Genomic DNA, 25,654 nt, shown 5'->3' with positions numbered 1-25,654 from the left:
TTAAAAAATATCATTAAAAAATTTATAGTTCTGAACCTCTGTTTGGGAAGTGGGTTGACTTTTTGAACTATTTTAACTTAGGCTAAAAAGTTTGGTTTGGGAATAATTTTTTGATTTTTTAAGTTTTTTTTGTGAGAGAAGAGTGTAATGATTATGAATTAGATGTGATGTTTTGTTTGTAGTGACTAAAATAATTTATTTTGTCTTTTATAACTAAAATAACAAAAAAAACTCTTACCAAACGGAGCCTAAATATATTTTTACACCCTTAGGCAAAGTTTGGGAAGACTAAATAAGTGCACTTTTTGACTTTTCTTGTATTATGTGTAGAAAAAGTAGAGAGAAGATGTTGATTGATATGACCTAAAAAAAATAAAAAGATAAAATAAGTGCACTATTTTAGTTTAGTTAAACTTGACCTAATTATAAATTTTACATGAGAGGGAGAGAGATCGAAAGAGTGTAACTTTCTCAACCTTTTAATTAATTTTATTACTATTTTAGTTTCATTATGTTGTTAGTGCGCGTCTTTTTCAATCAAATATCCTTTGTCTTTTTTTTTTTTTTTTTCTGCAAAGTTTCTTGGTGGCCAAGCATGCAACAGTAGGCCAAGTGTTTGGGGTGTTTTGGGAAGTGCATTTTTAATTTATTTTTATTTTTAGTAATTTTTTTAAAATTTTTTCAAAAAGTTGTAGGTTTTTATTTTTAGTTTAATAAGTCAAAACGAAAAATTATAATTTTTTATTCTACAAAAATAAAAAAATAAGCAACTTTGTTTTGCTTATTTTGATTTTTTCAAATTTTTGAAAATTTTCAAAAAATATATATATACTTTTTAGATTCGTCTTGACGAAGATGAACCAAAAACGAAAAAAGTTTTGATATAATTTAAAAAAAAATCATTAAAAACAAAAATTCAAAAAAAGGAGGTTTTTTTTTTTTTTTTTTTTTGACAAAAGAGGATTTCATTTAAAATAAATTTATAATAGGAGTCTAGGTGAACAATTATACTAGACACATTTATTATTTATGTGTTTATTTATTTATTTATTTTGATAATAAGAGAATAGACACATATTTTGATAAAAAAAAGAATAGACACATCCATAATTGATAAATTTTAATAAAATTCATGACTTGACTAGATTATTGGTTGGAAATATGAAAGGATATCTTGACAAGACGAAGCAAAAGAGTAAAAAGTTTTGATATAATTTTGAAAAAAAAATTATTAAAAACAAAAATTCAAGAAAAGAGGTTTTTTTTTTTTTTTTTTTTTGGGCAAAAGAGGACTTCATTTTAAGGCTTTGTTTGGGAAGTTGATTGATTTTTTGATTATTTTAACCTGAGATTTAAAAGTCTGGTTTGGGAAGGGCTTTTGACTTTTTAACTTTTTTGACTTTTTTGTAAGAGAAAGAATATAATAATTATGGATTAGATGTAATATTTTATCTTATTAAATTAAAAAGTCTATTTTATTTTTTGTGACTAAAATAACTTAAAAAAAGTTTCAAGTTGAACTTTTCAAATGAAGCCTAAATAAATTTATAATAGGAGTCTAGATGAACAATTATATTAGACACATTCATTATTTGTGTTTATTTATTTATTTATTTTTATAAATAAGAAACTATAATAGACACATTCATAATTGATAAATTTTAATGAAATTCATGACTTGAGTGGATTATTGGTTGGAAATATGAAAGGATCATCAGAACTTGGGGAATGAGTAAACTTAGGCCAAGTTTGGGAAGACTAAAAAAGTGTACTTTTTGTCTTTTTTGATTAAAAAATTGAGGTTGAAAATATGGATGTTTGGGTTAACTTTTTGACTTTTTATTGAAAAATGTGTAATAAAAAATTGTAAAAATTGATTTGTAGGGAAAAATTTGAATTGGGAGTTGTGCAGTCGTAATTGTTGACTTTTGGTGAATAGTGTTAACTTTTTAACTTTTTGAGTAACTTTTTGACTTTTTGGTTTTTTTTAAAGTCCCCAAACTTGGCCTTATTACTCCCTCTGTCTCAAAATATTAGTCCATTATTTCATTTTTTATTGTCCTAAAATATTAGTCCCTCTTCAAAAATCAAGTACAAAAATAATATAAATTTCTTATTTTGCCCTTCTTTTAAATTAATAAACAATATAAATTGCAATAATTATATTACTAAAAAAAGTTAGATTTCCCAAAAAAGACCTTTATTTTGGGACAGAGGGAGTAATTATTCATAAATGTGATAAATTTTTTGACCACAATAAATATGGAATTGAAATTGAATTAATAAATTATGTCACCTATTGATATTTCGAATAAAATTGAGGTAAAAATTATGGGTAGGTACTAGGTAGTGAGCGGAATAGGCTGCGAGCACACACGGAGGGACTGTAGGTATACATACATACATACATACATACACGCATATCAGCATAAAATGCTAGCAATCACACAGAGAGAAAACCACAGACGATCGATCGTTTTGAGTGTTCTCTGCTGCTCCTCTGCTGCCGCTACTGCTACTGCTGCTCTCTCTCTCTCTCTCTCTCTCTCTCTCTCTCTCTCGCCTTCGTTACTCTCTGGGCTCTCCTTCTCAGTGAGTTCATATACCCATTTCTCCTACTTTAATCCAATCTTAATCTAATCTAATCTGTATTGATTTGGTTTTGGATCAACTTTTTCTCTTCCTCTGCAATGGGGCTTAGTTGTTTGATTAATTTTTGTTGATACATGTTCGTTCTCTGTGAATGTGTGTCTTGTGTGTGTTTGATTCTTGTTTCCCCCTAATTCTCTATCTGAAAACTGAATTGAAAGTTGTTATTATTCAGGAATGGAACTAGTTGAAAGGACGATGAGTGGAACCCAACAAATGTCTACTGATCCTCTCCCTTTTGCAAGAAGGTAATCGACTTCAAATTCTTGTTTTTATACAGATCAATCTGTGCTGTGCGGTCAATGGGTTACTTACTTAGTTTTCTTGTTTTTTGTTTTTCCTTCTCAAAAAATTGAATTTGATCACTCTGTTTTTGGCAGTTACCAAATTGAAGCACTGGACAAAGCAATCAAGCAGAACACGATTGTGTTTCTCGAAACTGGTTCTGGCAAGACCTTGATTGCGATCATGCTTCTGCGTAGCTACGCCTACCTTCTGCGAAAGCCTTCGCCTTACATTGCGGTTTTCTTGGTCCCCAATGTTGTTTTGGTTACTCAAGTATGTGAAATCATGATCTATTATGCTTTTCTTTTACCTTTTCCTATATATATATATATATATATATTTTTTTTTTTTAATTTTTTTTTTTTTTGAATTCTTGTTGATCTTGAATGAAAAACATCAACAACTTCTACGTTTTGATCTTTGTTATTTTTTGTTAATCAATAATCCTTAGCAAGCAGAAGCTATCAAAATGTACACTGACTTGGAAGTGGGAATGTACTGGGGAGAAATGGGAGTGGATTACTGGGATGGTGCAACCTGGAAGGAACAACAGGACAACCATGAGGTGTTTGTTCCTCTCTCTCTCTCTATATATATACACATTTCTTTTAAGATTAATGATTCATCCACCGAATTTGTTTAGCTTGAATTCACCACTCATTCTGGCGAATTTGTTTAGCTTGATGGATGTAGCGGTGCTGTTCTTTTACTGAGATATGCCATTAATTTTGATGTATTTTTATTCTGTGTAATCATGTGCCTTTGCTGTAATCTATCAGGTGCTTATGGTGTGCTGAATTCACGCTGACCTGTAGCTTTTATGTTTCAGGTGCTTGTAATGACACCCATGATCTTGCTCAATGCTTTGAGGCATAGCTTTTTAAGATTAGACATGATAAAGGTTCTAATATTTGATGAATGCCACAACGCGAGAGGTAGACATCCCTATGTTTGCATTATGACGGTGAGTTGTTTTTACACTGTTCTTCAATGATATGTACCACTCCCAAGTGTTATGTTCTAATGTTTTTAGGAGTTTGAAAGCATAACTTTCAATATTTATGTGGTTTTCAAATTTCCCAAATGTTTGTACATGTTTTTTATTTTATTTTTATCTATATTTTGGTGGTTTTCAAATTTCCCGAAAAAAGTTCAACTACTTCTGTTACGTTTGTTTGTGAGTTTGTCACTTATAGGATTCTAATGCATTTGCAGGAGTTCTATCACTATCAGTTGCGATCTAACAGTTCCCAGCTTCCTAGGATATTTGGAATGACTGCTTCCCCTATAAAGGCTAAAGGTATGCAAAGAATTAATGTCTAGATTAGATTGTATAATTCAATTGTTTGCAGTGAGTTGTTTCTAATTCCATTTGGTTGACCCAGTTATTTGGAAAAGCTGTGCTTACCAACCATTTTATTAATAAAATTTTTGATATAGGTTCAAGCTCGGGATCAACCTACTGGAAACAGATTCTTGAACTTGAGAATCTTATGAATTCAAAGGTTTGTTATTAATGTTATTAACTTGATTTATTTTTCTTTACATTTTAATATTGTCATATTGATATGATGCTGTTCACATCTTGTATGTTCCTAATAGTTATAGTAATGGATGGGGTTTTTATCCCAATTGTCAATGGGTACAATTCCCCTTGCATACATTTAGTTATCATTCCTTATTGCATGTTATTCCTTGCAGCTGACTGTTAATAAGTAGTTAGGTAACTACCATGATGGTGAAGTGTTTAGGCTCATTTTGGTAATTTAAGCCACCTTTATTTCCACTTGATGGCATATATATATGCTTAACCTTGGGAGCAATCAAAGGGGGATCAATATACATTTTATTGATTCCTTTTGGTGTAGACTGCAGATGGTTGTAAATAAGTAAATTTATGCATGTGTATCCCCAAGCTTGTTATTCACGCTTGAGTTTTTGTTCAAAAGAATCAACAAACTTACTGCTTGACATGTTTTTTGGCAATAATTTTTTGTAAATGCTATTTTCATATGGTATTGTCTAATAAAATACTTAGGCTGCTTGCACGGATTGATGATCCTATTGTGCAAATTGACTGATGATATTGTCTCATAAAATACTTATTTTTTGCTTGGTAGGTTTTTTTAAAGAATAATCTTTACTTTCACACATTCTGATCGTTTCTGTAATACTTGGATATATATTACCATAGATAGTTATTACCGTTATTTGCTTTCTTTTTGGTGAAGGTGTACACGGTTGTTAGCGAATCTGTGTTAGCCAAGTACATTCCATTTTCGACCCCAAAGCTGAAGATCTACAAACATGTGGAGATCCCTTATGCAATATTTGAGCATTTGGTGCATGATTTAACATGTTTGAAAGAAAAGGTATGTTTGTCTCTTCGAGCCAATATGTTGTTTTACTGCATTCATATCCTGTCTTGATTTCATTTGCCTGATGAATGGAGGTAGATTTAAGTGAATTCGTACACTTGCTTGGCTTTATCAAAGTCCCCCTCCCTCTTCTATTACTACTTTGCTTGATAATTGCAAGGGTTCGATGCAGTTCTCAAACTCTTGAGAATGAAATCTGATTGTGGAGTTTGAGGTAGGCAAGAATTATAGGGGCGTGGTTTCATGCATAGGTTATGAAGATATATCCATGATCCATGTTTTGGAACTTACAAGTGCATGTTTCCAGTATGCAATGCATTGATGAATGTCTTTTTCTATGTTCTATGATTTTTCATTCCATGATTGACATTTTATTGCTTGTTGCCAATGCGCGTTTGCATGAACTTCAATACTAATACTTGCTTTGTGTTTGTGCTGTCAATTAAATTCATTTTTTTTGGGGAGAATATTGAGGAATAAATTGTTTTTGTTTTCTATGTTTTTGAGTAATGACCATAAATGCTTCTTTTTTTTTTGTTGTCAGCATGAGTTCACTCTCAAAGCATCAAATCTCGAAGAGCATGCAATGGATAATGCAATGAAAAAATTATCCAAGCTATTTTCATCCTTTCTGTTTTGTTTGAATGAGCTTGGTGTTTGGTTGGCTTTGAAGGTATGCATTTGCTCTAGTTCTGGTTGCTTGTCGTTGAAAATGGTACATTAGACAATTGGACACCAACAAAGTTGTGTTTCGTGATAGGCGGCTGAGTCCTTGTCATGTGAAGAAAATGATATCTTCTCATGGGGGAAATTGGATGTGTGCGGTGAGACGGTTGTAAGGGATTTCAGTTTGGATGCGTTTAAGGTTTTCTCCAATTATGTACCATCTGGTACTAACTCCAACTAGTGATATAATTCTTCTATTTTGGTCTAAACCACATTCCTTCTTGCTTGTTTACTTGAATTTTTCTTTCTTCTGTAATTTATTTATTTTTCTTGTTTCATATAGGTCCACATTGGTCTATTGGTGATGACATAAATGCCAATATGGATGCTGGGTATATATCTTCAAAGGTCATTTGTCTCATCGAATCTCTTCTTGATTACAGGTCAGTGGATCTTGCATGATCAAAGTTTTCTTTATAAAATTTCTCTAGTTTGTCGTGTACTCTTGAAATCATGCTCATGCTCTGAATAAGATCTAAAAAAGATTTTCAAGTATGATAAAATGTTACAAAATTTGGATTTATGCCTGGTAGGTTAACAATGGAAGCGATCTATCTTTTGAGGAGAGTAATAGAAAAGTATAGAGAAAAGAAAAGAGACATTCATATAGTTTTTATCGATCTTGAGAAAGCATATAGTGTCTTGAGATATCATTGAGTGGATGTTAGAGAAAAAAGGGGTGACAAAAGTTTACATTGATGTGATTAGGGATATGTATGAAGGTGTAATGATCACTATTAGATCGCTTGCTGGAGAGACGAGTGAATTTTCAATTACTGTAGGGTTACACCAAGGATCAATTTTAAATCCTTATCTTTTCGCTTTAGTTATGGGTGAGTTGACGTGCAATATTTAGGATGATGTGCCACTAAATTGGAGATTTGGAGAAAAATACTTGAATTTAAAGGATTTAGGATAAGCAGAACTAAGACAGAGTATATGAAGTGTAATTTTAGTAACAGTCGCAATGGAAGCAGAGAAGAAGTGAAGATTGAAAACTAAGAACTGTGTAAGAGTAAACTTTTTCATTATTTAGGATCGATTATCACAACGATTGGGAAAATTGGAGCGGATATGGTCCATAGAATTAAAGCGGGGTGGCTTAAGTGGAGGAGTGCATGTCGAGTACTGTGTGATAAACGAGTACTCATTAGACTAAAAAGAAAGTTCTATAGAACGACTATTAGACTAGTGATGCTGTATGGAACGGAATGTTGGGCAACTAAGAAACGTATAGATAAGATGAGTATTGCTGAGATGAAGATACTAAGGTGGATGTGTGACAAGACTAGAAAAGACAGAGTTAGAAATGAGTATATTCGAAAATGGGTAAGAGTAGTACCGATAGAAGATAAGTTGAGAGAGAATAGATTGAGATTGTTTGATCATATATAACGGAAACTAACAGAGGCAGTAGTGAAGAGATGCGATACAGTGACGGTAAATGGTAGTGTTAGGGGGTAGACCTAGATTGACGTGGACTAGTGTAGTAATTAGAGATATGAATCTCCTTAATTTGATTAACGAAATGGTCTTGGATAGAGTTGAGTGGAGAAGAAAAATTCATGTAGCCGACCTCTTTTGATGGAACTTAAGGCTTGGTTTGGTTTAGTTTATAAAATATTACAAAATTGTTCTTCAATTCTTGTACTTACTAGAAAAAATTTCAAATGTTTGGAAAATCTTGATTTTTCTAACATAATGAAAATGTTTCACAAACCAAATCAAGTCGAGTTTTAAGTCTTATCAAATGGGGTCGGTTACATGAATCTTTCTTCTTCAGTTGATTCTATCAACGATCATTTGGTTAGTCAAATTAAGGAGGTTTATATCTCTATTTACTACACTAGTCTATATCAAAATAGGTCTAGTCCTTCCCCTAACACTTTCATCTGCTGTTACTGTATCACATCTTTTCACTTTTGCCTCTATTGGTTTCCGTTGTATATGATCAATCCATCGCAATCTATTCTTTCTCAACTTATCTTCTATCGGTACTACTTCTACTCATTCACGAATATATTCATTCCTAACTCTGTCTTTTTTAGTCTTGTTAAGGTAGATGTGTAGCATCTTCATCTTAGCAACATTTATTTTATCTACATTGTTTCTTAGTTGCTCAACACCCATATTTGAAGTACTAACTGTTTAGCAAGAAGGAAAATGCAACAAAATTAGTTGCTGATAGTTTCCGACAGTATATAGAAATGGTAAACTAGTGTAGTGGGGTTGTCTTAACTTGGTACTAGTGCTTGGAGTATACTGATCAAGTGGAAACCAAATTGACAAGTTATAAGATTGATTTGGTATTTTAAGAGTCTAGACCAAGTGGACACTAAACAGAGATCTTGTTTAGTTTATAATAGTGAGTGGGGAGATATGTCGTTGATGGTCTTCTGTTTCACTATGTCACTTGCTGAATTCTTCAACAGTCCCTGTCCACAGCCATCACAGCAGTACTGTTTATGAGAAATCAGTCACTGTTGTTTGCATCAATGTTGTCAATAATTGTTTAGGTTAACCGTTATTAAATGAGATTGGTGGGGATTCCTTGAGGAAGGTGTTTTTTTTTTTTTTTCTTTATAATTTTCTTGGTAAATTGTGTTTGAGTCTGCTTTTGGGCTACTGTGTGATAAATTTCTCTCTCTACTTGTTTTATTTGAATCAGTCCGTCTTCCTTCTTTCTGGTTTCAAACTCATGGACCTTCCACAAATCTTGAATGGAAATTTTCTTTTGTTGGGTTGAACTTTGAAAAAAAAATTAGAAGAATGCATGCATGTCATAGACGTTAGGTGGTCGTGATGAAGTGATATTGGAACTTAATAGGAGTCTCATGTTGTGGGGGTGGTCAAGTTGAAAATTGAATTTAAGAGGTTTGTATCCCTGTGACAAGAATTAGTATAAAACATTACTAGTTTTACATCCTCAATATTAATGATAAATTACGTGCATGATGGGATGGCATTCAACAACTTGAAGTTTTTAGAAATGTTATACTATGCTTTAGGTCAGCAATACCTTGAATCATTCATTTAGAATTTATTTCCAGAATATTTCTAATGTGTTATTCCATGCAGGGACTTGAACAATTTGAGATGTATAATTTTTGTGGAGAGGGTTATCTCAGCTATCGTTCTTCAAAAATTATTGAGTGAATTGCTTCCAAAACTGGGTGGCTGGAAGACAAAATATACTGCAGGAAATCAGTCTGGTTTTCAGTCACAGAGTAGGAAAGAACAAAACAAAATTGTTGAAGAATTCCGCAAGGGCACGGTAGGTTTTGTATTTTCGCTTGGCAAAATATGTTTCCCCAAAATTAAGATGCTGCATTAGCTACTAATTGGACATGCTTGTATGTGGGCATGAGTCATGTTTGCAGGTGAACATCATTGTAGCAACCTCAATTCTTGAAGAGGGTCTGGATGTTCAAAGCTGCAATCTCGTTATTAGATTTGATCCATCAGCAACAGTTTGTAGTTTTATTCAGTCCCGTGGTCGGGCACGTATGCAAAACTCAGATTTTTTGTTAATGGTCAGGAGGTATGTTTTATTTTATCCTTTTCACCAATAAAAACATCATGTTCTTTAGGTGAGGGGCTTGATTTTATGACTTTTATCATCTCTGTATGTCTCGTGTCTAAATAATTGTATTTGGCATTCTATATATATGTGTTTTTTTTAAGCTCCTTAGAAATTGGAATTTGCTGATGCTTGAAGTGTGTTGCTTATAGTGTCTCTATTTCATCTGTTTCATAGACGAGGCAGCGATTTCATAGGTGGAGGTGCTGCTGATCATGTTTTTTCCTTTTTGGTTGAATTTGTAGTGGTGATTCTTCTACACTTACTCGAGTGAAAAACTATATTGCTAGTGGAGACATCATGAGGGAGGAATCATTACGCCATGCTTCCCTTCCTTGCGCTTCTCTTGACAGTGAATTGTTTAATGAGGTTCTCTATCGTGTTCAAAGCACGGGAGCAGTTGTGACTCTAAGTTCTAGTGTGGCTTTGATATACTTCTATTGCTCACGATTGCCTTCTGATGGGTTTGTTCAAGCACTCTATTTTTCATGTTATTAAAGTACTATTAGTGTCTTTGTGATTGTTAATTCTATATTGATACTTGTATTTAGTTTTTCTACCATGATCTAATGTATTCATTTGGTTTTGTTGTTTGCAGGTATTTTAAACCTTCTCCTCGTTGTGAAATTGATAAGGATTTGGAAATTTGCACACTAAATTTTCCCAAAAGTTGCCCAGTACAAACCGTTAGAGTTGAGGGTAATATCAAAGTGCTCAAGCAACTTGTATGCCTAGAGGCATGCAAGCAGCTTCATCAGAAAGGTGCATTAACTGATAATCTTGTGCCAGATATTCTCATGGAAGAAGCCGATGAACAAGAATCCGGTAAATATAAACAGTGTTAATTTTTGTTAGTCCTTTGACTTTTTATACCATGTTACTGCCCTTGTTTAATTAGTATTAGTATTATTTTTGTGTAGGGTATGAACCTTACGTTGATGATCAAGTAGAGTACTTCCCACCTGAATTGGTTCATAATTGTACAAATGATTCTGTGAGGACATACCATCGCTACTTGATTGTGCTGAAGCGAAATTTTGAATATAATATCCCGCTTCATCCTATTGTGCTTGCTGTGAGAACCAAGCTCGAGTTCAGTGACGAAAACTTGGCTTGTGAATTAGAAACCGATAGAGGCACTTTGAAAGTGCAAATGGAATACATTGGAGAACTTAGTCTTACCTCTGAACAGGTATTGTACACAGTTGATATGCTTAAATACTTTTAGCTTTATATTATGGAATAATTAAATACATATAAAAACATGGGATGATCAAATTGTTGGTTGGGTTTTGTTGATTATTGTAATTTTGCTTCCAGGTTCTTTTGTGCCAGAGGTTTGAAATCACTGTTTTCAGAGTTCTTCTTGATCATAATTTGAAGAAGTTGAAGGAGTTACTGGCATTTCATTCAAGTAATGATCTAGCAGTGCTGGACTATCTTGTGCTCCCATGTACTAGCTCACATCAAAATCCGTCGATTGATTGGAACTGTGTTAGTTCTGTAGTGTTCCCAAGTAAAATTCTCGGGCACAATCACATGAATACTACTCCCAATAGTTCTTGTCGTCAAGTGCGTACAAAGAATGGTTTGGTATGTAGCTGCATGTTGGAGAATTCTTTGGTATACACACCTCATAATGACTATGTGTACTCCATTGCTGGTACTTTAGATTTGCATGGGAACTCACAACTGGATGGCCAATGTATTACTTACAAGCAATACTACAAATCACGGTATGTAAAATCTATTCCCTGTACTACCCATACCGTTAAATGAAATAATGTTCTTTATTTACTATTATTCTTTTGAATCAGTGATTATGTTATGAAAAATAAGATTAATTCTACTGTAATATCAACTACAGGTATGGGATAGACTTGCATTTTGGAAGAGAATCACTGCTCAACGGGAGACATATTTTTACTGTGCAAAATTACCTCCATAGGTGTAGACAAAAGAAGGAAAGAGGTATAATTGTTGCTCACGTACCTTTTCCCTTGCAATTGTTTTATATATATATGTTCATATAACCTATCTCTTCATGGACTTGTTAATATGGGTTCCTGTAAGTAAAATACTGGATGCTGATCTAGCATTTGGTACTATTTGCACAAGAGGCTCCTTTTAGATTCGAACTTTTATCATCACTCCAAGCCTAAGAGGCACAGACACTTCTAAGAAGGTGACACTTACACTCGTTGGACACTTCCTGACACATTTCGGACATTCCTCAAAACGTATCCTATTTTTGACAAAGTTTTTTAGGCCCGGACAGTCTTTGGATACTTAGAGGACACATGTGCCCATTGCGTATACACACATCCACCAATTAGACATACATGAAATTAATTATAAGTTTGAACTAAATAACTTAGGATACAATAATAAAAGAAAAAACAATGTAAATTTATAAAATGAGTGTTATATTACACTTTTTATTATTTTTGGATGATATATTTATATATATGACATATAATAAATGTATGAATTTGAATATTTTGTGAGTGTCCCCCATGTGTCGTGTCCTGCATTTATTGAAAATTAGCGTGTCGGCATGTTGCGCGTCGTGTCATGTCGCGTGTCCGTGTCCGTGTCCGTGTCCATGCTCCTAGCAATAATGCAATCTGACAAAGCATGCTAAAAAAAAAAAAGGATGTCAAATGTTGAAATTTGGTTCCTCTATATTTTGGGTTGCTTTGAAATGAAACATTTTTGCTGTAAACCATCTTCATCCCTTGCCTTTACAATTTTGCATAAAAAAGGATGACAATTAATTTTTCTGGTAGTCCCTTTTGATAATTGAAAGAGTAAATGATATATCAAGACAAAACCTTCAATTGTGACTGGCAAAATCTGGCATCTGTTGGAGCTTCTACATAAATTGCTTTTTCGTTTTAGCCTTTTCTTTGAAGTCTTTTTATATATTTTTTTCTTAATTCCTTTTGAAATGAAAATATTTCCAGTGTAAAGCATTTAGGTCATCCACTTAATAAGAGTTCATGCGCATATGCATCTCATCCATTAATTTATTTGTCCTCCATCAACGACTAATGTAGTGTGTTTCATTTTTGTAGAATCAAGAAATGCGTACGTTGAATTGCCTCCTGAACTTTGCTTCGTTTTCATGTCTCCAATTTCAATTGCCACCGTATATTCTCTCTCATTTGTGCCATCCATCATGCATCGGATCGAGTGTTTGCTGATCGCGCTCAACTTGAAAAAGATGCATCTGGATCACTGCATGCAAAATGTTGTTATTCCAACCAGCAAGGTATATCTCTCTGCTTCAGATTGTCACTGGAAATTTGTTATTCTTTGTTAATGTGAATATATAGTACAATTAGGGCTGCAAATTTTGAATACTAGTATGCACTCTATTTTTTGTTTTGACTGTAACATTTTCTGCACTTTAATTTGACACTCTGGGTGACATTTGTTGTTGTACGAAATTTTGAATTCTAATTTGGTGCCTATGGTTTGTTTAATGAGGAATGGATGTTTTTTTTTTCCTTCTTGAGCTTTTGACTCTCTACATTTAATGAAACATATAGAACCAATAAGGTACCCAACACTTTGTCAGTGTGTGGCTTTACATTTAGAGTAATGCTGTGGCGACCACGTTTGGGCACCACAATTATGTACCATATGTCAAGGCACTTTACATACACATTATCTGATGAGCCCAACAGAATATTAGTATTGATATTTTCTAGATAAAAGTTGGGACCTGTCTGATGGTGTCATTAGTGCCATGGTGCCACATCAAATGGTACCCAAATATTGTCACCTGACATTACTCTCACATTTATTTATTTGTTCCACAAGGAGCTGCCAGTTCTTTTGATTAAGTGAGAGTTGATTTTTTGAGCTTAAATCATATAGTTGAATTGCTTTAATAGTCTATGTTGCTGAATATGTTTTTTGAATTTTGCTTTGTACTTGTACTCACCATCCATCTATGGTAGGTCTTGGAAGCAATTACAACAAAAAAATGCCAAGAGAAGTTCCATTTGGAATCACTAGAGACCCTTGGGGACTCTTTTCTTAAATACGCTGCCAGTCAACAACTATTTAAAACCTATCAAATTCATCATGAGGGTCTTCTCAGTATTAAAAGAGAGAGAATAATTTCTAATGTTGCACTACGAAGGCTTGGATGTGACCGCAAACTTCCGGTAATCCTTCAGTTGAGTAGACATTGTGTTTGTGTTCTATATTTCAGTGTTTGAGAGCAACTTTCTTTTTCTTTTGACACTGTAGGGATTCATTCGTAATGAACCTTTTGATCCCAAAACTTGGATCGTTCCTGGTGATCAATCTGGAGATTATGCATTAGATGAAGAGTCGCTTTCTAGTACGAGGAAAATCTATATTAGGGGAAGGAGGAAGATGAAAAGTAAGACAGTAGCTGATGTAGTTGAGGCATTAATTGGTGCATTCCTTAGCACAGGTGGTGAAGCATCAGCCTTGTCATTTATGGATTGGCTTGGTATAAAAGTGGATTTTGTCAATATACCATATGAGAGGCACTTCCCAGTTCAAGCTGAGAGACTTGTTAATATAAAGTATTTTGAATCCTTATTGAACTATTCATTCCGTGATCCTTCTCTCCTAGTCGAAGCGCTAACTCATGGTTCTTACATGCTACCTGAGATTCCAGGATGTTATCAGGTAATATTTTATATTGTTCATAGATATATGCAATCATCGCTGTTAATTGGAATTACATGCAATCATTCACTTTGCTTTTTTGGATTTGACTTCGACATGCTCTCATTTATCATTCTCTCTTTTACTTGTGCATTTATATTAGTGCCTCGTTCAGTTTGTCAGATTTTTGTAGTTTCACCTATGTTGAACATAAAACGTTATTGATGTTATGACCTGAAAGCATTCTCATGCTTTATTGTGGCTGCACTTTATGATTTTTATATGTTTAAAACTGATGGTTCTAAGCTTTAAGTTATTCCATGTCAACATTGACAAGAAGATTTTCTCCATAAAAAAAAAAAAAAATTGGCCGGTCTTAATGTTCAGATACCAAGAGAATCATATCAAAACTCATCCCTTTTTGTTTGACATCGCTATTTATGCTTCTGAGGTATTTTATTATGTATTCTTGTTTGTGATATTTTGACTTCTGAATTTCCATGTTACACAGCGGCTAGAGTACCTCGGGGATTCAGTGTTGGACTTTCTCATAACCATGCACCTGTATCATAAATATCCTGGAATGTCACCTGGGCTATTAACTGATCTAAGGTCAGCTTCTGTGAACAACGATTGTTACGCTCAATCTGCCGTTAAATTTGGTCTGCATAAACACATTCTCCATGCCTCACAATCGCTTCACAAGGACATAGTTGCAACTGTTCAGAATTTTGAGCAATTATCAGTGGACACAACTTTTGGATGGGAATCTGAGACAACTTTTCCAAAGGTTAGTCTGCAATATTGGTCACAAGCCAATCTGTTTATCCTTTCTGCCACAATCATTTTTCTGTGTTGCATTTTGTTAAATAAAGTTCTGAAATAGACTTGAATTGTTATTAGTGGATACAGTAGTAGCTAAGAAGCACGGACACTTCTAAGAAGGTGACGTATTCGTGTCGTATCCGTGTCGGACACCGATACTCTTTGGACACTCTCAGGACACGTGTCCGACACTCTTCAAAACGTGTCCTATTTTTTAAATTTTTTTAAAGACTTGGACACTCTTTGGACACTTGAAGGACATACGTGTCCATCGCTTAAATATAAGTGTCTAACGATTAGACATATGTGAAATTAATTATAAGTTTGAACAAAACAACTTAAGATACAATAATAAAACAAAAACTATATAAATTTATAGGAATTAGTATCATATTGTATTTTTTATTATCTTTTTAACGATATATTCATATATATAACATATAATAAATATATAAAATTACATATTTCATGCGTGTCCCTCACGTGTCGTGTCCTACATTTTTTGAAAATTAACGTGTCAGCGTGTCCGTGTCGTACTCGTGTCGTGTCACGTGTCCGTGTCCATGCTTCTTAGAGTAGTAGTTTAAGAACAGAGTGAATGGTTAGTTTCGAGATGGAATTCAGTAATGATGTTCTGAGAGCCTGCAGTGAGTGGCATTGACAAATGCTCTTCAAGGGTGTGTCTGATATAAGAACAATGTTTGAGGGCCACAAAATGTGTGGCTCAAATGGCTCGAAACTGCCAAAACGACGTCGTTTTGTGTCGTTTTGGCAGTTTCGAGCCATTCGAGCCACAGATTTTCAGACTTCCTACCAGTGCTGCTGATATAAATCAAACCTATTTGTTTAATGTTCATAAAGATCGTAACTTTGTTTTCATAGTCTAAAAAATAATCATGTTTTTGAATTGGTGGGACTGCATTGTTCTGATACGGGACAGTTTGTTACAACAGTCAAATGTTCACTGTATCTAATCTTTTGGCACAACCTTTTTTATTTTTTTTTATTTTAATAGGTAATGTGAAATTTCTAAATGTGTGCCAACTCCAAATCAAATCCACTGCTGTTTACGGGGATGTTGATTGGCTTCATTTTATTTTTATTTTTATTTTGTTGTAACTTCTATACTTCTCATTTAAGACAGAAATCAGATATATTCATGTTATGATACAGGTACTTGGAGATATCATTGAATCTCTTGCTGGGGCAATTCTCGTTGATTCTGGGTACAACAAGGAGGTTGTCTTGCGAAGCATAAGGCCCCTTCTGGAGCCCATGATTACTCCAGAAACAGTTAAGCTTCATCCAGTGAGAGAGCTGACTGAATTATGTTCACAGAAGCATTTTGTCATGGAAAAGGCTGTCTCTCGTGATAGAGGTGTTGCTTCAATTACAATAAAGGTCGAAGCAAATGGTGTTGTGTACAAGTCTACGTCAACGGCTTCAGATAAGAAGACAGCCAAAAAACTGGCTGCCAAAGCAGTTTTGAAGTCGTTGAAGGAAGGAATGACTGGTGCTTGTGAACAACAAAACAAAGCATGTTCTAGTAATTTCAGATAAATCTACGTTGGAAAACCTGTCCAGATGCTGATTTAAGTTATATATTCAGTATGGACTCTGTGTTAAAGTGCTCGATTAGTGTGGAAGGTGGGGTTGTTTATCGGCAGATGGTTGGACAAATGTGAGTTGTTTCGGTGGCAAATCTACTGAGGCTAGAAGAATGATATTTTATAATAGTGAAAATGTATTTCAAGGGTGTATGGATATTATTTTGGTTCTTCCAAGTGTTTGGCAATATATAATTATGTTTTTTTTTTTTTTTGGTTAAGTACCTTGTGTGGTGATCAAACTTAATTTTTGTTCTTGGTATTGGGTCAATACTAGGGCTGAGCAAGGAATCCGTGAAATCCGTAATCCGATCCAGTCCAGTCCAATCCGATAGGTTTGGATTGATTTTTTGAATCCGTGGTTCGGTTCCGGATTGAATAATTAAAAATCCGTAGTTCACGGATTGGTTCCGGATTGAATCCCACGGTTCCGGATTGGAACCGATCCGGACCGTATACAAATAGTCTATATTTTTATTATACATCCTCCCCCATAGTATCTTTTCTTATTCTATGTAAAATCTAAACTCAAACCTAAAATCGTATAATATCTTCTTTTATTACTTTTGTTTGTTAGTTTTAAGTTTTAATTTGCAATGGTCTAAATACTTATGGTGAAACCAGTTTTCTTATGGTTGTTTAAATTCTAGAACAGTATGTCGTTATTATAGAAAAACATGTTGCTATTATGGAACTAATATAGCGTTATGTTTATATTTTTATGAAATTCAAGTGTTATATATATATTTTTGTTATTTAATTATGTGAATCCGTGGTCCTAAACCGATCCAATCCGTATTTAAATGGATTGGTTCGGATTGGTTCCATGATTTAAACGGATTGGATTGGTTCCAATTTTTTAGGAACCGTAAATAACGGATTGGTCCTGGTTTTATCCCAATCCAGTCCAATCCGGACCATGCTCACCCCTAGTCAATACTATACTATTGGCCTGGATCTGGATGCTAGGATTTGTAGCTAGAGATGAAGGAAGATCTTTACCAGATTTTTCTTTTCACAATTATAGTTTGAAAAATATATTCTAAACAAAAAAATGAAATAGCTATATTATCAATTGAAAATAATATATTATTAAAATATAAATATAGAGACTTATTAGTAAGTTTTCATCTAAAAAATATTGAAAAATATGTGGCTAAATTTAGAGTATGTTTGTGTTTGAGGGATTATTCTATGGGATTGAACTATTAGCCTATACGAATTAATAGTTTATTGTTTGGTTTAATTTTTTTTTTATTTTGAATTAATATTCTCTCCGGATTATTAATCCTCATACGAGGGATTATTGTATTCTAGGGAGAAAGTGAGATTGTTTTCATGGAATTGGTATATCATGAGATTAATGTGTGAAATGTTATTACTTAATAAACATATGGAAAAGGGTAAAATACTCTTTTGAATATTTATAAATTATTTTTTTAGTGTTGTTAACTTAAAATTATATATTAAATTATAAATTATAAATTTAATTTAATTAAAAATAATAAATTAAAAATTATAGCCTTATAAATTAAATTTTTTTAGTGTTGTTAATTTAAAATTATATATTAAATAAAAATATAAATTATAAATTTAATTTAATTGAAAATAATAAATTTAAAATTATGGCTTTATAAATTAAAATTTTTTAGTGTTGTTAAATTATAAATTATAGATTACAAATTTAAAATTATATATTAAATAAAAATTATAAATTACAAGAGTAAAATAGCCTTTTGAATATTTATCCTTATCCAGTCCGTCCAACTAAATATTAAATTCACTAAAAATAGTCTAATCCAGACATCTAATCCTATGACTAAATAAACATAAGTTACCAATGCAGTCCAACCAAATAGTACGGGGTCAATATATCTCAGAACTGAGAGTCTAATGGATTACAATCTCCCATTATCCAATCCACCCAAACAAATACACCAATGGATTTGGGTATTTTTGTTGGATAAGCTACATTGAGGGGTTGTTTGGGGTGTCCTAAATAAGTGTACTTTTTGTCTTTTTGGACTAAAAAATTAAGGAAAAAAATATGGATATTTGGGTTAACTTTTTGACTTTTTATGGAAAAATGTGTATTAAAATTTTTTATAAATTAGTATGTAGGGAAAAATTAGAATTGAGAGTTGTGCAGCTGTAATTTTTAACTTTTGATGAATAGTGATAATTTTTTAACTGTTTTAGTGACTTTTTGACTTTTTAATTTTTTGACAACTTGCCAAACTTAGCCTGAATTTTTGGTCCTACTAATGATATAAAATTGAAAGTGCAAGGAAATAAATTGAAATTGTTAAATTTTTTAATGAAGTAAATTACATCTTACCTTATTGTCATTTTATCCATTTAATTAAAAATTATTCAATTTGTTTAGTTTTAGTTTTTAGAATTTACTTTTTAGAAATTCTACTTTTTTCGTATTTTTTTGTTTTTACTGAATTTTTTTAATATTTTAAGCAAATTTTTTAATTTTTAGACACACTTAACATAAATACACTTAAAAAGTATAATATTTATGAAAAAAAATCTTTAAAAAATTTATTAAATACCAAAAATATATAATAAAAAAAATTTAGTATATTTTTCATATTTTGTGTTTTTATTAATTTTTTAAAATATTTTTTATTTAGAGGTGCATCTAATAAAGTAAAAAAAATTGCTTGAAAATTTAAAAATATTCACTAAAAATAAAAATAAAAAAATAAAAAACTCAATTTTTAAAAGACTAAATTAAGAAAATTAAAACTAAATACATTAATTATTTTTTAATTCATAATCTTCTGATTTATTTTAATCTCAAGCCGCACATTTAACTATAGGTCGTTGTCAGTTTATCTATTTAATAAAAAATCATTATTTTTTATTTCATAATTTTTTGATTTATTTTAATCTCAACCCAAGCAAATCCAAGCGAATGTTTTGTTATAAAAAATGAATAGGTAAAAATATAATCAGTAGGTTTGGTTTAAGTTTTTAAAAAATTGAATTTTTTGATTTTCGTATTTTTGTTTTTAGTAAATATTTTTAAAAAATTCAAACATTTTTTTTTTAGATGCACCTTACTTAGATGTATCTAAAAATAAAAAAATTGTAAAAAAATATTTTTAAAAATTAATAAATACATAAAAATATAAAAAATATACTAAATTCTCCTGTTTTTTTATATTTTTGATATTTAGTAAATTTTTAAAAGATTTTTTCATATTTTTTTACTTTTTAGGTATATTTATATTATGTATGTCTAAAAAATAAAAAAAATATTAAAAATATTTTAAAAAAAATCAGTAAAAATAAAAAAATATAAAAAATAAAAAAATAGAATTTTCTCAAAAATGTTTTTAGAAAAATAGAACCAAGTGAATAATTTTTAGTTTAGGGAAAAAATTGATAATGAACGATAGTTAAGGGAATATTGTGCAATTTGCCCTAAAAACAATTTGCCCTAAAAACGCCCATCTTCTTCTCTCTCTCTCTCTCTCTCTCTCTACATAACAGTAGTAGTCTTCGAATCCAAGATTTCATTGTTTCCCATATCTATATGCTTAATGGTCGATACACACAGTTTGATACATACACAAGAACAAAAAGGGTAAGTGAACCTTCAAAAATTTCAAGTCCATTCTTTTGAATTTGTTTTCAGACCCTTCAATTGAATCATTGATCTCTATGCTTTACAAAATCTGGGTTTAACTTAATTTTCTCTAAAAACTATTTCTTGCGAGCAATTGATTGCTTTTTGTTCGTAATTTTGTATTGGGTCTGATATTAATTTTTTTAATTTTATTTGCGTATTTTCTTATTAATTTTTTTTTTCATATTTTCTTTGCAAATTTAGCTGCATGGTCTAAATTCTAGTTTTCTTTTTCATGTACTCAAAGCTATCATTATTTAGTGTAGGAAATTGATTTACTTATAACCATTTCTTTTTTTTCTTCTTTTTTTTTTTTTTTTTTTTTTTTGGGGGGGGGGGGGGGGGGGGGGGTGTGTTACACTGCAGCTTATTTTTTGGGTGCTTCCTGATTGTTCATGAAGGCATCTTTTTCAGTCATCAGTGTTGTGTCTACTGGATTGAAGCTGATACTTGGGAGGAGGAAGAGAACATCATCCAGGTTTTTGTCATCCACAAGTTTGGTATTATCTTCCTCTTTTGATTTGAAGGATGAACAAGTCTTTCTCCTTGAAGACTCCATTTGTTTGGATCAAAGTGTAGAAAGTAATGACCTATCTTTTGACAAGAATGATATCTATGAGTTTTTTGACAAGTATTCCTTTATCTATGAATATGACAAGTCAGAGAATGATGAGGTGAAAAGAATAAAATCTATACTTAGAAACTGTGCCTGGAATTTAGGCTATGAAAGTGGCTATAAGATTGATTTGGATCAGCACAACATTATTCGGATTTTGAACATTCTGTTTGAGGAAAGTTCAGATGCTGCACTTGCTCTATACTTCTTTAGGTGGTCAGAGTATTGCATGGGATCGAAGCATACAGTCCGATCAATTTCGACAATGGTACATATTTTAATTGCTGGGAACATGAACTATAGAGCGATTGATCTAATTCAATGCCTTGTGAGATCGAATGTAGGGGAAGATTGGTGGTCCGATTTGTTGCTGAGAGTCTTCCATGAAACCCATATTGAAAGAAGGGTATTGGTGATTGCATACAGCATGTTTGTTGACTGTTTTATAAAGGAAGACATGGTAACTGTTGCTCTTAAATTCACAAGTAAAATTAAGCATCTTAGCATCTTTCCCTCAACAGGGGTTTGTAATTCACTTCTCAGAGCATTATTAGGATCAGGACAATTTGAACTGGCTTGGGATTTTGTAGAAGAGATGCAGAACCAAGGGATGGTTCTTACTGCTTCTATTATTAGCTTATTTATCTACAAGTACTGTGCTGAAGGTAACCTTGGAATTGGTTTGGTATTGCTGATGGAAATGAAAAAAATTGGGATTGATCCCGACATTGTTGCATATACTATAGTCATTGACTCCCTATGCAAAATGTGTCACTTGAAGGAAGCCACTTCTATGTTGTTCAAAATGACTCAGATGGGTATCTCCTTGGATTCAGTTTCAGTTAGTTCACTTATTGATGGTTACTGTAAAGTGGGAAAATTGGAGAAAGCAATTGACCTTTCGAAGATTTTTAGCATTCCTCCCAATGTTTACTTGTACAACAGCTTACTTTCAAAGTTATGTACAGATAGTAATGTGGCAGAAGCTGTTAATATTTTTCAAGAGATGTTAGAGTTGGGCTTGAATCCTGATTGTTTCAGTTACACTACTATAATTGGAGGATACTGCAAGATCGGGAAAATAGATAAAGCTTTTAACTTTTTGGGAAAGATGTTGAAGAGGGGAATCAAGGAATCTGTTACTACATACACAACGCTTATTGATGGTTGTTGCAAGTCAGGCAACGTGGACATGGCAGAACATTTGTTTCAGAATATGTTAACAGAGGGTTTGGTTCCTGATGTTGTTGCATACAATGTGTTGATGGGTGGCTACGGAAAGAAGGGCCACTTGCACAAGGCTTTTGAGCTATTAGATACGATGAGATCTTCTGATGTTTCTCCCGACATTGTGACATATAACATTATAATTCACAGCCTTATTACACGAGGATTTGTGAATGAGGCAAATGATATAATAAATGAGCTCACTAGAAGGGGGTTTTCTCCTGATGTAGTAACATTCACTAGTATTATAGATGGGTTCTCAAATAAAGGGAACTTTGAGGAAGCGTTTCTTGTTTGGTTCTACATGAGTGAGCATGGTATAAAACCTGATGTTGTGACATGCAGTGCTCTTCTTAATGGGTATTGTAAGGTACGTCGTATGGAAGAAGCCAATGCTCTGTTCCGTAAGATGCTTGATATAGGTCTGATTCCAGATCTGATGTTGTACAACACACTCATACGTGGATTTTGTAGAGTTGGGAGCATAGATGATGCGCACCACTTGGTAAATATGATGGTTGAAAGAGGTGTCATTCCGAATGAAGTTACTCATCGGGCACTGGTCTTTGGCTATGAGAAAAAGTTGGTTAATAATCCTGCAGAAGCCGCAGCTGCTGAGTTGGGACAAATACTGCAAGAACATGGTGTTTGCAGTGATGTTGATCAGTATTGGACAAAGATGCAACAACTTGACAGCTACGGTGCTCTGCATGTTCTTTGAAGCATCTGCAAGCACATTGAATTTTGACAAGCTGTCATTTAAGCAGTATACTACAATAATAATCGGTAATTATGCATTACATATGAAACTTCAATTTATATATGTTCATACATCCTTGGAGATTTTATTGCTCAACATGATTACTGTTTGTGTCTGGTTATTTTTCCAGTAAATATGCTGGTTCAACTTCACTGTCATAACTTGGAGCCCTTGCACACATAAACATCACTTCTATACTAAGCTTGCAACTTTTTGAAGTAGTTGAAACCTGGCTTGTCTTTCTCTGTTTTGGAAAACCAGAGTGTTCTGTGGTAATACTTCTCACTTATTGTTCTTCTGTTTTTTCAACCCATGCCTTTGCGTGAGATGATATAAGGAAAATTAATTTTAATATATCACAGAATGGTGAGCATGAGATGATGGAGTTTGCTTAACAATGAATGTGAGCACATAGACATATTCACATAGTGATCCAAAAGAACTTGTGTAGATGTTAAACATGCAAATCAGCTGGCTTGTGCTAATATCTCATACTCATGAAGCAGGAGCTGTGGAGACCAGGAAATTGTGGCATATGGACATACCAAGATCAATTGCAAATACCAGAATGGCTACGATTACACAAAGTACGGAGCCAAGGCATGCAAAGCTAAACTTCACATGGCACCTAAAGGTTCACGATGCAATGTCCCAACTACCATACATGGTGGAGACTAGGGAGCCATTGTTAAGGTCAAGTCCAAAACACACAATGGGGTTGTGTTCATGACCAAGCCTTTTGCTTTTGCACCAAAGACTCCATAATGTAAGAAGCTCAAGCTACCATCTTACTTCTACAAATCTCTATCACCACCATCACCATGCAAATCACCACCCCCACCACCCAATTATTACAAGTCTCTGCCACCTCCATCACCATCACCTCCTCACTACTACAAGTCCCCTCCACCACCTTCAGCATCCCCAACACCACCATTTTACTACTAGTCAATATCACCTCCTCCTCCATCTCCACCACCCAAATATAACACCACCGCCAGTAAAATCACCTCCTCCGGCGTACTACTATGAGTCTCCACCACTGCCTTCACCGTCTCTGCCCCCACTGTCACCTCCTCCACTAAGTCACCACCACGACCTTCAACTTTCCACCACCATCATCATCGCCGTTGCCGCCTTATTATTACTAGTCACCACCTTCACCTTTTCCACCACGTCCATAATTGTACGAGTCTCCACCACTTCCATCTCCATCACCATCACCTCTACCACCCTACTATCATAAATGTCATCCACCACCATCACCATCACCATCATCTCCATCTCCATCTCCATACCACTATAATTACCACCATCATCGCCATCGCCTCCACTCCCCACCCCCACCATCACCATCTCCATCTACTCCACCAACATAATACTACAAGTCCCCTCCACCACCATCATCGCCTTCACCTCCCTCACCGTCACTATCTCCTCCACCTCCCTATTAATTCAAGTCCCCACCACCACTATCATCTTCTCCCCTCCCTCATGCTACAACAAATCTCCTCCCTCACCAGAGAAGTCTTCACCACCTCCCACATACGTCTACACATTCCCACCACTGCCCTATTCATTATTAAGATCAAGAAGTAAGAAAATCTACCATGTAAATATCATTACAATTTAGAGCTCCACACACCTGTGAATGTTATTCTGGTTATTTACCATCCTAATTATTCATCTACTTTTAATTGCAGAGTAAAAGGGCTCTACAAGAAGCAAGCACACAAATCAATCATCTAATATAATTTTACTGAATAAGGACTTGTGACTAAGAAAATTTCTTCCACAAATCCCTTAAAAGTTGTCTTGCATGTAATACCGCAACAACAGTTTATAAGAACAAACAAGGAGCAACTGTTTTCGTTCACTTTGTACTGGTTATAAACTACATGATTTCACTCTGAATAAATCTGAGATTTTTATGATATTAGGCATTTGTAATATTTTGTACGTCATGCATGTGAAGAGCCCTTCTACTTTGAGGGCCATGAATCTGAGAATAGGGTACCGTAGCATATTCTCCATTATTTTCTTTACAGTCTACATACACATTTGTCATGTTAATTGATTGATTTGGAGAATCTTCGGTCTTATATTATTTTGCTCAGTTCAAGAATTGCTACGTCAGCTAACAACCCCACACTTCAATTGTAAGATTATGAGCTATTTTCTTTCAAATTTCACAAATAATTTTATTGTTGTCTTTTACAGTTACTTCATTTAATATAGAACATGTTTGCAAGTATTACTTCCTCTCACAAGTTCTGAGGTAATCAAATATTAAAAGTCATTGCATTAACCAACATATTTATAAAGGTATGTTGCTTGCTGCTTGTTAGTCTCTTTTCAAAATTCTTAATTCTTGCTTGTGGACGGAGTCTTTGTGGAGAGGATGTATGCAAGACAGACAATGGATCCATTTTTATCAGGTTTCGGATAGCCCCCTTTTGTCCTTGTTGCTTTGCTTCAGCAAAACAACTGCTAGTTGTTTAGTTATTTTCCTGTTAGCTGCGTCTTAACAATAATTTGTTCTTCATAGAATTTGTTCTTTATAGAACGGAACAACTATGGACCCAAAAGCAATTTTCAGATTGATTACCAGCATTGTAATTTTGGGGTCTTTTAATATAGAGGGATACATTCTCCAATTTGTTGACACTATCCAATTGCTTTACTATACAGAAGTTTAGGCATTC

General features: G+C 33.4%; 2 protein-coding genes across 7 annotated transcripts; both read left to right on the top strand.

Annotated features, from left to right (window-relative positions):
* Positions 1 to 2,347: 2,347 nt before the first annotated feature.
* Positions 2,348 to 16,924, top strand: DCL2 (dicer-like 2). Its single transcript, XM_028230350.2, has 23 exons — positions 2,348 to 2,592; positions 2,825 to 2,897; positions 3,030 to 3,207; positions 3,386 to 3,499; positions 3,764 to 3,898; positions 4,150 to 4,234; positions 4,375 to 4,439; positions 5,166 to 5,306; positions 5,857 to 5,985; positions 6,073 to 6,202; positions 6,322 to 6,421; positions 9,117 to 9,312; positions 9,419 to 9,579; positions 9,864 to 10,082; positions 10,217 to 10,443; positions 10,539 to 10,810; positions 10,939 to 11,354; positions 11,486 to 11,589; positions 12,696 to 12,892; positions 13,587 to 13,796; positions 13,882 to 14,292; positions 14,783 to 15,061; positions 16,270 to 16,924. Exons 2-23 carry the CDS (start codon positions 2,827 to 2,829, stop codon positions 16,654 to 16,656), a joined length of 4,227 nt encoding a protein of 1,408 aa, XP_028086151.2. The 5' UTR covers positions 2,348 to 2,592; positions 2,825 to 2,826; the 3' UTR covers positions 16,657 to 16,924.
* Positions 16,925 to 20,104: 3,180 nt separating this feature from the next.
* Positions 20,105 to 24,883, top strand: LOC114287081 (Pentatricopeptide repeat (PPR) superfamily protein). Of its 6 annotated transcripts, none has more exons than XM_082870230.1 (5): positions 20,105 to 20,304; positions 20,713 to 22,975; positions 23,080 to 23,221; positions 23,456 to 24,544; positions 24,653 to 24,883. In XM_082870230.1, exon 2 carries the CDS (start codon positions 20,742 to 20,744, stop codon positions 22,908 to 22,910), a length of 2,169 nt encoding a protein of 722 aa, XP_082726356.1. In that variant the 5' UTR covers positions 20,105 to 20,304; positions 20,713 to 20,741; the 3' UTR covers positions 22,911 to 22,975; positions 23,080 to 23,221; positions 23,456 to 24,544; positions 24,653 to 24,883. The 6 variants fall into 6 exon arrangements, with proteins under 6 accessions (XP_082726356.1, XP_082726339.1, XP_082726344.1 ...); XM_082870213.1 differs by having other exon boundaries at positions 20,112 to 20,304; positions 23,456 to 23,715; XM_082870223.1 differs by having other exon boundaries at positions 20,130 to 20,304; positions 23,453 to 23,715.
* The last annotated feature ends 771 nt before the right edge of the window (positions 24,884 to 25,654 follow it).

The sequence above is a fragment of the Camellia sinensis genome, chromosome 1, assembly GCF_055761805.1.
Source record: "Camellia sinensis isolate YWXY chromosome 1, ASM5576180v1, whole genome shotgun sequence".
Classification (NCBI taxonomy): domain Eukaryota; kingdom Viridiplantae; phylum Streptophyta; class Magnoliopsida; order Ericales; family Theaceae; genus Camellia; species Camellia sinensis.
The sequence above is the reverse complement of the archived record's forward strand: the minus strand, read 5'-3'. Positions and strand labels throughout refer to the sequence as shown.